Raw genomic sequence first — 13,035 nt, 5'->3', positions numbered from 1 at the left:
GTCTGTGGGTCAAAGCATATGCTTAAAATAATAAAAATAGAAGACAGGAACACCTAGTATCTCTCTTTATGTACAAATTTTTATGTTGCCTGGACAAGAAGTATAAAATTTTCAACCTATGGGTCTCAAATATTTGACTTGTCTACATGATATCAACAAATACATACAGGTTGGATATCTCTGCAAGCTTTGACGGTTGAACAGTATCACCAAGTCTCAACTTACAGAACTGACATCTTTAAAACCGGAGGTAGATTCTTTAGGAGCATTACTTGATGCTGATGATGGGATGAAGGGATCTTTTCCACTGAACGGGTCACATACACCTTTTTTAGCCTGGAAATGGTCTATGACATCAGCACCAAAAGGCTGGAAAGGGTCACATGGTTTGGAAGGATCTGCTGTGGCGATCAAGCTTACTGGTGTTGTTGTACCTGGAGACAAAAGACACATTTAAATAAATAGATAGATAATCAAGACAGATGCATTTTCTTGGAAAACAAATTGATATCCCATAAATAATGTCAGAAAAACTAAAACTACATAAAATTACAAAATATATGTGTAAATTTAAGTGTAAATAAGTTCTTAACATCTGACTAAAACACAAATATGTCTAGCTGATTTCAATTCAGTTTGAACAAATGTTTTGAGGCAAAAAAAAAAACTTATTTTTGTGAAATGTTTTGGAAATATACTTCAGGTCAATAATACCATTTTCAAAAGATAGAAAATAAAATAAGCAATGAAACAAGAAAACTGTCTACACTCCCTGAATAGAGATCGCTTTGTCCTGGGTTCCCATGGGGCTTTAAAATGATTTTTTCTGTCTCTGTCAAAAAGCTCTGGCATTGTTTCATTGATAATGAGAGAGGAAGGACAAATGTAAGTTGCAAATTGTCAGTCTGTCTTCAATCTTTGGCCATTTCTTGACAGTCCTTCATCCGATTTCTAACTGGAATACTCTTTCAGGTTTTGTATTAGTGTAAGATGACACCTTGAAGCTTTCTACAGCCAAAAATATCTCTTTGAGTTCTTGGCAATTTACTTAATGCTTGATTTCAATGGAATCTTAATAACTGAAGTATCTTGTAAGAATCCAATTTAATACAAAGCAAGGTAGGCCATTGGCTGAGAAAAGAATGAAGTGAATAAAGCTAACAGACAAGTGCTGTATTGAGATGATAAAAGCCAAAGTTGCTTCCGGTTTGAAAATGATGTGATATGTTTTTGTTTGGTTGGAGAAATTCTATGAGGTCACAGGGACTGGCAAAAACTAGAGTTTTTTTTTTGTTTTTTGAAAAGGCTTATAGCAGTTGACCATGTCATGAGGCACTCACCGCTAGGTGGTTTGGACCTTGGTGGTATACTTCTTTTAGGTGGCAGGGCTGGCATGTCTGTTTTCCTGGTGAAAGGGTCATCTATGAACACTGGCTAGAACAGAAAAAACGTGCAGAAATCAATAGATTTTTTTTTCAGAAATATTAATCCTGAAAAAACATCACTGGATTCAGGACACCTGTTGGACAACATATTAAGCTTATTGCCAGTATTTTTTACCCATAAATATATAGTCAAGCATGAATTTATTCTTATTTACATTATTGTTAAAAAATGCCAGAGTGAAATTGATTTATTACTTTGCTGGCAGTGCGGTTGAGTGGACAAGGCGTAAACAGATACCACAGGTTTGTTTGAAAACAACACATTTTTGTGTTAGATGTTATAATGTAATTGTCCCCGGTGGAACAGGGCTCAGTTCCTCAACACTGCTACATTTTGGGTCTGAGTTGTTCCATCATCATCATCTGTTACTGTACAGCATACTTCAGAAACAAAGTGCTTTACATCATAAAAATACAAAAAACAAAAATCATGCAAATTGACAATTGATACATTACATTTAGTCAAGTTAAATTCTTCATCCATTATGCTTCAAAGGCAACTCCAAACAGGTGGGTTTTCAGTCTAGATTTAAAGGCACTCACTGTTTTAGCACCTTTACAGTTTTCTGAAAGTTTGTTCCAGATTTGTGGAACATAGATGCTGAATTATGCTTCTCCTCATGTGGTTCTGGAGATGCCGACCAGAACCAGAACCAGAACCTGAACCCGGGGGCTCTGGAAGGTTGATACAGCAGATCTTTAATGTATTGTGGTGCTGAACCATTCAGTGATTTACAAACTAAGAACAGTTTTTAAAGTCTGTTCTCTGAGCTACAGGGAGCCAGTGGAGGGACTGTAGAACTGGGTTTATGTGCTCCAACTTCCTACCTGCTTCAACAGGAAAACTACTTTCGTACTCGACTTTCTGCCTTATTTGTATTGGGAACTAACGAGATGGTTAGTTAGGAGGTAGATTGTTGAACAACTTAGACGTTTCAAAGAAAAGACATGGGAGGAATGTTGAGAAACCTTGAAACATTAGCACAGACATCAGGACAAAATGTCTCTGAGACAGTGATGGATATGACAAAGTCAGCCTTCTATCACTGAAGAACATCTCCAGGATTAGAGGACTAATGTCTCAGCCAGATCTAGAGAAACTCATCCATGTGTTTATCTTTAGTCGCATTGATTATTGTAACAGTGTCTTCACAGGCCTGTCCAACAAATCAATCCTCCAGCTGCAGCTGATCCAGAAGCTGCTGCTCCTGTTCTCACTAAAACCAGGAAGATAGAGACATAACAGCAGTTTTAAAGTCCCTCCACTGGCTCCCTGTAGCTCAAAGAATAGATTTTAAAATACTGTTAGTTTATAAATCACTGAACGGTTTAGCACCGCAATACATTAAAGATCTGCTGTTGTTGTATCAACCTTCCAGACTCTCAGGTTCTGGTTCTGGTTCTGCTCTGCATCCCCAGAACCAGAACCAAGAGAGGAGAAGCAGCTTTCAGCATCTATGCACCAAAACTTTTGGAACAAACTTCCAGAAAACTGTAAAACAGCAGAAACCCTGACTTCCTTTAAATCTCGACTAAAAACCCACCTGTTTAGAATTGGATTTGAAATGTAATATGTAACAATGTATTGTTTATTCCATGATGCATGACTTTGTGTTTTTGTGTTTATGATGTAAAGCACTTTGAAATGCCTTGCTGCTGAAATGTGCTCTACAAATAAAATTTGATTGATTGATGAGTTCATCTGTCCAAGCAGTCAGCCAATGAAACAAGCACAGCAATGCAAATGCACCAAAAGTGTGATAAACCCTATATAAGTGGAGAGCAAAAAAGGAATCTTTGGTTGGATCCTCCAGGCAGCTTCGAGCCAAGACCAAGACGGACAAAGAACTCTGCAGCTAAAGAAGAGAAGGGGCCACAGAGCCGAAGACTGTCCTGCGCACGGGAACCAACCCATCAGCCCCGCAACATGTGGCTTCAAATCGCACTTCTCTCATCAGCTGGGTTAAGACCCAAAGACAAAGATGAAGATCAAGGCAAAGATAAAGACCCAAGTCCTGTGTGACCTCACCATCGATGCAGAGATGAAAGCTCATCAGACCAACAGAGATCCCTGCCTTCATCAATCATCCTCCTCCTGCTGCAACATCTTCTTCATCATTGAGCCAGTTCTGGGGTTCGAAACACCAAACTTCTTCCATCTTAGTTCTTAGTATCAGCGTTAGGGAAAGATAGGCTAGTTAATTGATTTTACTTATTTGATTATTTCTGCTATTTGATTAAGCTGACCCTTGCAAAATTGCTTTACTAATGAAATATTTAGCATAAAGAAAATCTAAAAGATGTTGTGGACATTCAGTTAATGAGTCACCTCAAAGTTCTTTGATGGTAGTAAAATAGCTGTGATGTTTGATTCTGGGGAAGAAAAGTAGGAAATGTTTTATAGGTTGCTTTAGCCCAAATCTAAAACAACATCCTTGGACTCACCAGTCACTAAAACCAGCCTGGTTCAGTAACAAATACACATTGTAATAAAGAGAAGGAGCGACCGTTAACAGATGTGCTCTGTGGAACCAGTTGGCTGCAGGCTGCTCAGTCTGGCTAATTCACAGGGGGAAGAAGGGTGAGACATCTGGATGTAGGCCGTCAGTAACCAGGCAAATTCATTCTTGATTCAGCTTAAACAGTTTTACTTCAGTTCTGAAAAGGGTAAATCCCAGCAGATGTAGGAAACTCAATTCACCTGTTAGATGGAGAGATGGTAGGACATCTCCCCTCTCAGAAGAGGAAGTCGAAGGGAGAAGAGGGGAGGTGTTGCAACAACAACACACTTTAAATCACTCCCAAAAAACTGAGACAGATACCTCTCCATTAACACTAAAAAAAAGAAAATCTAAATCTTTGCTGATATAGTCTTGAAATATAGTCTTGAAATTATTTATTTGAATTGAAGGGGGTTATACATTTCCAATTAAACAAAAGAGCATTAAGGTCATAGTGGATCTGTGTTACAAGAGGAGCGTGATCTGAAATTAAGATGCTGTGATACATAATACGTGAAATTAAGTTAGAATCAATGAAAAAGTGGCCAATTCTGGTAAAGCCACTGTGTGGGAGAAAAACTTTGTATTTACAATCAAAAGGATGTTGAAGCTTCAGATAAACTAAATTTATTGACTTTATGAAATCATATATAACTGCCTGATTTCAGAGAAGCATTGGAGGACCATCCAATATGGGATAACAATTGAAGTCTCCTCCTAAAATTACATCCTCATGTTATGAAGATTTTCTTGAACATCTTGTGTTTTGTGTTCAACTTGGGGTCGGATGGATAGGATGATTTTTGGCTTATGTTGAAGATATTCAATGTAAGAACCTCTTGTACGTTCAGCATCTTATGTTGAGTAGAAGATGTTCTTCATCTTGTGTTGAACATCTCATATAATTATGAAATGTTGATGTTGAACAACAGTAATATTGTTCATCAACATAAGAGCTGATGTTCACAAAATCAAGCTACATTTTGTTTTGTTGTGTTACGAGAGGTATTTTTTATAATTCACTTCCTGAAAAAATATAAAGGAATAACTAAAAAGTTCCAAATTGTTGACTTTTTGTCCCTTTTTGTCCCAGTAATTACTTCTGAAGTAATTCAAAATTTATATATATACAATAATAAACTTTCACTGTGGAAAAGAAAACTGCTACAACCCTTGGTTTATGATTAAAAAAAGAGTGCAGTTCTGCTGATTGTCTTTTTGTATTGTATAACTCAATTTAATCTTTTTAATCATGTATTTTTGAGTTGAATTGATAAATAATAGATTGTTTCATCATGCAAAATAGATTTTGGATTTAAAATTCAATTAATTTGCTCTATTTTGGGGGATTTGTTAGGGCGGGTCATTTTTGACCCATAGGACAAAGGGAGTAAAACAGAATGTTAGGATGATGCACAAGGGTTAAACGAAGGCACTGACACAGCTCTGGAAAACAGGTCTACTCTATTTCTGCTCAAGAAACCAGCAAGTTTTTTTTGTGTGTGTGGTTTTGGTAACTGACAGACAGACAAGACACCCCATCCCCATTGTTCATCCTGAGCATCGCACTGGGAATCTGAAAGACTTAAAGGAATATAATAAACTTAAAAAATATTACGGTACATTAGAAAATTTTTGAAAGACCTTCAATTAATTTGCAATTAATTGCGAGTCAACTATAGACAGTTAAATATTTTAATTGATTACCCTACATAAATTTTATTTGTGACTTCAGGTGAAACCATTTCAATTTTTTGTTTTAACAAATAATATTAACAGTTTGGTCCTACTTGTTCATGGTTAACTAAAAATGGCAGCGATTTCAATTAGGGTTTTCATTCTGAGCCATATAGAAACCTGCATAAAGTAATAAAGATGAAACATTCACATGAGTCCCATACCTTCTGATAATCTGGAAGCCAGTTGGCTCTTCCTTCAAAGGGGTCTCTGGCTTTTGACATGTGGGTGAAGTCTGCAAAGCCAGTGCAGCTGTTTGTGGGTCCAAAGGGGTCCAGTGTTGAGAATAGATCTACAAATAACATGTAACAGTGTTCCAGTGAATAAAAACCCTAAAGATTCAGCAAACACAGATATCTGAAGACTTTTGCTTCAAACGTTGTGAGAACATGGTGCCTTCCTGTTCCAACATGACAGTGCACAAAGTGAGACCTCTAAAGACATGAATGAGTCATTTTATATGACCTTGACTTTGAGTGTAAGGTGACAGACCTGACGAAGGTTGTGTCGGAAGAATGGTTAAAACTTCTCAAAAAACCCACACTTTTAGAAAGTAGGAATATGGTATACAGTAGAGATGATAGAAATTTGACCTATGATATCTGTAGTCTACTGGCTAACCGAAAAAGTGCTTTTTAATGACGCAATTGGCTGGCATCAAAACAGAGCAAGCAGGAAGCAGCATGGCTGAGAGGCAAAGGAAGAGCCTGTTAAAAAGGCAAGAGCAAAAACGACAATTATCTAGGTCGGCGGTTTTCAAAGTGTGAGGCGCCAACCTCACACTTTGAAATTAACCAAAGAAGAAGCTATCCGCTTGCTGTCTGCTGGTGTGAGCGAAAAAGATTGACAAATTTTTAGTAAACGTGTTCATCTCCTTCATTTCAACCTATCTCTGTGAATGTGGGTTTTCCGCACTCGCAATGATAAAAAGCAAATCCCGGTCAGGGCTGCTGGTTGAAGATGATCTGCGGTTATACCGCTCCACAGTGCAACCCCGCATTAACCGGATTTGCGCATCAAAAGCACAAGCACATTGTTCCCACTAAAACGAAGGTGAGCTGAACAGTAATGTTGCCAATGTGTTGCCACGTTGCCAATTTAGTTAAAATCATAAATAAAATGAGTTACACATGATTCAGGACCGTGGTAGGAAAAAGAAAAAAAAATTGTGGACTGCCCCTGTTGGTCAGGGGCCCCTGTAATTGTCATAACTTTCCCCTCTACATGGCGCCTCTGTCATGTCTTTGTCTCTCTAGTATATCAGGTTTTCTTTACTCTTAATGTGTGTTCTTGTAATATTACAGGGAGCTGAAGTATTTTCAGCTCCCTGTTTCCTCCCTTTTGTTTTCCACAGCAGATCTTAGCTTCCTTGTGCCATCTTCTCCCAACCCCTCAGCTAGTTCCTGTGCCAACTACTCTCACCTGCAATCATTCATCTCATCTAGTTGTTCCATTTACTGTTTCCCAGTATTTAAGCTTCTCCATCTCAGTCACAACTTGCTAGTCTGTCTCGTTACCACGTTGCTAGTCACTACCTCTGTTAACCTGGTGTCTCCCATTTCCTTTTATTTTGGATTTTCTTGTTCCCCTGGATATTGGTTAGTTCATTTTCTTCATTAAAAATATCCACATTAACTATGTCTACTGCCTGCTGAGATTGGGTCCACTCCTACACACATTAGGACAATGAATAGTATAAATAAACACATTAATATTACATAATGTAATATTAGATTAATCTACATTAAGTGAAAATGAACCAGGAGTGTCAGTCTTGGCGTGCTTGGTAGCAAATTTTGTTTTAACAAACACCGCAATGAACGTTTGGATAAAACCAAGACAGTATGTGGCCTTAACCCAACGCTCAGAGCAGTCATTATCCAAAATCTAGTCTAGAGCAATACTCTAATTTGACAGAGAAATTAGGATACACAATATTTACAGGTGCAAAGATATAATTTAATGATTAATTGTACCTGATCCTCTGGGTTTCTGGTGGTTTGTAGAAAATGGGTCACCTCCAGCAAAGTGACTTGTTTGCTGCAGAAAAAAGAAAAAAGTCATTAAGGAAGTATTTTTAACACAAGTCATGGTACACTGTCTTAACATTCCAAATACCTTGGAGGGTAAAGTGGCACTTTTACAAAAAGGATCTATTGTGGAAAAATGATCCATTTTTGTAGTCTTCTTAAAAAAATCTTCTGATGAAGCCTTGAATGGATCTGCTTCTTTAAACGGATCTCCTTCAAAGGGATCTGAGGCAAAATATTGGAACATTATGTATTATTCAGGCATGACCAAATAAGGTACAGAACATCCCAATGCTGATACAATGTCTGTTCCCCAAAGCTTAGGATCACAACAAAAATATTTAGTGTTTTTCCCATTGTCACCATAGCAGACAGGATATCCACAGTTAGTGAAATAAATGTCATTAACACTGTCCGGTCAGTCAGTCACATAGTTGATGTATTTAGGCACACTGTAGCAACAACAACTTAGACTGTGACAAGAATGCACTGTTAAGTATTCAACAAGAACATTTTCAATATCCAGTCCTGCAGTCCATTGTGCAGTGTGCTTTGGACAAAACCACACTGAAATACCGTGAAACCAATACAGCCAAGTGTAATTATCAGAATCTCCTGACTAAAATGAGAATAGACATTTTCATGGAAAAGATTACACAACGGTCACATCTGCAAGTCAAGTCATATGAAATGTTTGTGAACTCTCACCAAAAGGACTATTTGGCTTACTTGTATGAGGTTGGAAGGTTGTTTTCCACAGCTGCGTCAGGACCAGACAGTCTTGCTCCTTGTGTTTTATTCGTTATCATTGTATAAAAACTGACATGTTGTCTCTGCCTGGGAGAGCTTTGCGAGCCTTGCATCCAGACTTGCTTGATTATTGATTGTCTCATGAGTTCTCTGAGTTGTGTACAATTCATAAATAAACCTGATTGAGTGATTTTACCTGAACAGTGCTTGGAAATACTTTTTTTTCCCACAACAACAACATACAGCAATGAACTGTCATCACTTTCCAAACAACTGATTCTGTGAAAATAAACTTATTTATTCTGTGAAAATAATCATTTCCAGATTGGTGTGAAGTTCAGCGAGGAAAACATCAATCATCTTAGGATTCAACTATGTCTATTTATAAAACTTGATGGATTCAATCAACTGGGTACATTAAGGGCATCTCTTTGAGAACATTAAAGTTTGGATGACTTTACACTTTCACCTTTTAAATTCTGACAAGACTGAGGTTGTTTTTGGACCTGAATGTCTGAAAAGGAGCCTGCTTAATCAATCACTTAATCTGTATGGCATTAATTAGTTTGGCCTCCAATAATGAAGACTGCTGGTTTATTGGTGGTTCCTAGAATTTCAGAGTCGGAGGCAGATCCACATCATTTAAAGGCAAAGAAACTCTGGTTTAGATCGAAGTTCTACATTTTCTTTCAGACTGACAATAGCACTTAAGTTATTGATTTGATTGGTCTCTAAAATAAAAGTTGTCCAAAAGTACCTGTCGATGTAGATGATGACTTTCCAAATGGGTCACTTTCAAATGGGTCACCTGAAGTAGAAAAACATGTACAGTAAGAGAAAACATAAGGTGAGAAGGGAAGAATAAAATCTATCAGCAACAAAAAAGGACAAAATTCTGTATGAAAGAAAATACAAGAAATGGGACAGTAAAAGAAATTAGTCCAGGGAAGCCCCCTTCTGTATAAGACAAGATGAATAGGGAAAAAGTAAAGGGTGCAACAACCTTTGAATGGGTCTGTTTTAAATGGGTCTTCAGAGTTGAAAAGGTCCGATTGAAGGTCTTGAGGCTGACTGTAGAACACTGATGACTTAACTTTGAATATATCTTCCTGTAACATGAGAAAAGATTATCTGGATTGTGTAAATGACCAGAGGCATAAACACCACAGACCATCAGTAGAGTTCTTCAACTTTACTAAACATCTGGATTACCATGTGGTTACGCCATCAACTCTTCATTAAACTGATTTTATGCTTTTCATTTTCATTTGAATGACAGATTTTTCAAGGAACAACGGATATGTTTTTTTAGCGTGCTATATTCTACACAAGCCAATAAACAAGCCAATTAACGTCTATTAAAATGATTTTATTTTGACCTTGTATCACAGCTTTTTCACGTTCTTTGTGTATAAAATGTTGAAAAATGTACTGCAATAATAACAAATTCTCATAAAATTAAATTCAATTGAAATGAATAAAAATGAAAAATTACATATAGTTTCGTAATAAAAATAAAAAATTTATTACATTTTAAATTAAAATGAATAAGCCAGCTTTCTCTCTCCCTTATTCTGATAAGTCACTGAATCCATTCAGTGAGTCTACAAATTGATTGGATGATCTTGATAACTTAAACCAGCTTGTTTTATTAATATCTACATATCTGAAATTAAAAAAATCAGTTTATCAATAAATTAATTCTTCAGAGCACCTGATGTAATACTAGAAAAATATGCTGCCAAGTTGGAGCATGGATGGCAGCAGCAGTTTGCAGTGCACATAAGACATGAACATAGCTCAGATTTGAAGTGTATATTAGTTCTCATCCATCCCTTTGTTTATACATGACTTACATAAAGTTTTAGTTAATTGTTATCATTTTACTTGTAAAACCTGGAAGTCACTAAAATAATATCAAACTAAACCTAACGCTACCCAAAAGCAGCCAAAGACAAGGACTAACACTTAAGTGTTAGGGAGTCAGTAACTTTGCTGGTGAAGAGGAAAACATATTTTATAATCACAACAATAATAAATATACTATCATTGCATTTTCAGTTTTAGAAATGATGTTATTCCATCAGAACTGTAACTTCCTCTTCTCCCTACAGAAAATCACCTTAATTGATGGCAGAGTTTAAGTAACCCTGAGATGCTGTGGTTAGTCCAGGGAAGCTCCCTTCTGTATAAGACAAGATGAATATACATCTCCCACAAGGAGATGTATATTCATTGCTCCTGGTAGGTAAGATTACAAAAATATCACTCTTCCCATTTGGTTCCCAGTTTTTATTGCATTGGCTACCATTTGTCATGATGTGTGGTAGAGAGGTGGTGAGGCAGACGCAGTGGAGCCAGGTTGGAGTGAATAAACAACGATTTCATGTGAAAACGCAAATTCAAAGTCCAGAATCCAGGCAGCACAGATGAGCAGACATAAAAAGCTCAGAGCTGGCAGCAACTGGCCAACCATCAAACTGAAACTAACAAGACAAGCTGTGACAGACAGATACAACAAGAACCCGACACAGAACATGGAACACAGGTGACATTAAATACACGGAGGGTAATCAGGGAACACGACACAGCCGGGGACAATCAAGGGGTAGACAGGACAACACCGAGACTCAATTAACTGAAAACGGCACACAAAAACTTAACACAGGGAAAGACCAACTCCTTACACTATTTAGTCATTTAGACAGTTTGGAAAGCAGTTAAACTTTTTTGAACAAAGTTTTTGTTTGTAAATATCTAAACTAATTTGACTTTGGTAGATCAAATGCTTTGCTCAATTTGGAAAAAGAGATAAACCAGCCTTCACAGAACAATGGTGAGAATTTTTGCATGAACATAATAGGACCTTTTTTTGTTTACAAGCAAGGATCATTGTAAGACACCTTTAGCTTGACAAACAAATGTCAGGGTTTGGGAGCTCAGTCCTTGGGAGCTTCTATCACTGTGTGGCGGAGAGCATTCTCTGCACCCACATCACTGTGCGGCACGGTATCTCCACTGCTGCTGGGGAGCAGCCACTACCTCGGACCGCTACACAGGGGTAAGCACTCGGCATCATGAAGGACTCCTCCCATCCTGCACACAGACTGTTTCAGCATCTCTCCAGACTGACAGCATCCAGAGCAAAACCACTAAAAATCAGCCTCTACCCTGATGCACTTAACTCAGTTTTATCTCACTTTTTAACTTTATTCAGGCTGGTCATGAAATTTGAATATTGTGAAAAAGTTTATTTAAGTCAGAAATTCCATTCAAAAAGTGAAATTTGTATATTATTTAAATTCATTACATTTTCCTCACCTACACACTGTGCAGCTATGAGGGCGGTGACTAAAGCCTGCTAGGTTACTCAATCCTTACTCCCTTTCAGATTACCTACACTACTGAACCATTCACAACTTGAGTGGACTATCTATTTTTAGATTTTAACCCTAACCCTAACCCAGGGACTCACACCCCACCTCACCTGTTCAGGTGCCATGATGTCATAATTGTAGGTATCGTCTTGCCTCTCGTGAGAGGAGAGTTAATACCTAACCCAGCTGCAGCCCACTACAGAGTTCGTGAAGAAACTTTTAGTTGGATTTAGATGAGGAGATTCACCTAGGATTAACGACCTTCATCCAAGAGACGCAACAGGCTTCATTCCACAGGCTGATTTACTAGCAGTCAGAGTGAAATTAGCTCCCACGGATCACACTCATTCATGGTCGCTCTCCTCTTTTTCACCAAATGTTCTTCGAATTTGCCCAAGCTAAGATTTAGTGACTTCGGCACAGAGGTGTTGTAACTACATTATTTATTGACTAAGGCAACCTATAAAAAAACTCAATCAATCGAGCATCATAATTATTTTACCACCATATTGAGGCGACACATTAAATGAATGTCCATCACATCTTTTAGATTATTCTTTGTGCTAAATATTTTATTAGTAGGCAACATTACGTGAGGGTCAGTAGAGCTTAATTCAGTAGCAGAAAGAATCAATCATTTTATCTAATCTATCTTTCCCCAATGCTGACACAGAGAATTAAAGGGAAATTTTGAGAGTTGGGAGTATGGAATTTCGAATCCCAGAAAGCAGGAGGAGGAAACTGAGGCAGGCATCCCCGAAGGTCTGATGAGCTTTCGGATCAGTGTAGATGCTGAGATTACACAGACCTTGGGAAGAATGGAGAGTTAGAACGACAGTTCCTGTTTTCTTAAAGTCCCACTAACAAATAAAAGTGAGCTGGTGTGATAACAAAAAGAATCCTTCAATCCCTGAGTACAACAGTGCATTTTTTAATGCCGCTGGTAGACAAGCCATGGAACAAAGCTTTACCAGTGTATTGATGTCACCCATTTCACATTACATTAAGAAAGACTCTAAGTTCCAGCAAATCTTTTATTCATTTTAACAATTTTCAAAAACCATATTTCTGTCAGTGCACAGAAATATGGATGAATTAAAAAAGTATAACTATGAAGACCTATCTGCAGTGAGAAAAAAGATATTTTGTCCAACATTTAAAAACACCTTATGTGATAAAGACCTGATGAAAATGA

At 37.5% G+C, this 13,035-nt stretch overlaps 1 protein-coding gene across 9 annotated transcripts in view; it reads right to left on the bottom strand.

Annotated features, from left to right (window-relative positions):
* The window catches only part of LOC129354663 (epidermal growth factor receptor substrate 15-like 1), a 126,524-nt gene that overhangs the window by 20,889 nt on the left and 92,600 nt on the right, over nucleotides 1–13,035 (bottom strand). For 6 of the 9 annotated variants that reach the window (XM_055024137.1, XM_055024134.1, XM_055024138.1 and 3 more), the window contains 7 exons: nucleotides 9,467–9,572; nucleotides 9,221–9,271; nucleotides 7,802–7,938; nucleotides 7,660–7,723; nucleotides 5,848–5,975; nucleotides 1,341–1,434; nucleotides 226–434 (listed from right to left, as the gene is read on the bottom strand). In XM_055024137.1, coding sequence (XP_054880112.1) covers nucleotides 226–434; nucleotides 1,341–1,434; nucleotides 5,848–5,975; nucleotides 7,660–7,723; nucleotides 7,802–7,938; nucleotides 9,221–9,271; nucleotides 9,467–9,572 — 789 coding nt within the window. Of the gene's footprint in view, nucleotides 1–225; nucleotides 435–1,340; nucleotides 1,435–5,847; nucleotides 5,976–7,659; nucleotides 7,724–7,801; nucleotides 7,939–9,220; nucleotides 9,272–9,466; nucleotides 9,573–13,035 lie in introns of those variants that run through there. The other 3 variants (XM_055024135.1, XM_055024141.1, XR_008605176.1) reach the window with 3 other exon arrangements.

The sequence above is a fragment of the Poeciliopsis prolifica genome, unplaced genomic scaffold (genome assembly GCF_027474105.1).
Source record: "Poeciliopsis prolifica strain line A6 unplaced genomic scaffold, Auburn_PproV2 SCAFFOLD115, whole genome shotgun sequence".
Lineage (NCBI taxonomy): Eukaryota > Metazoa > Chordata > Actinopteri > Cyprinodontiformes > Poeciliidae > Poeciliopsis > Poeciliopsis prolifica.
Note: the sequence above shows the minus strand (reverse complement) of the source record. Positions and strands in the feature narration are given on the sequence as shown.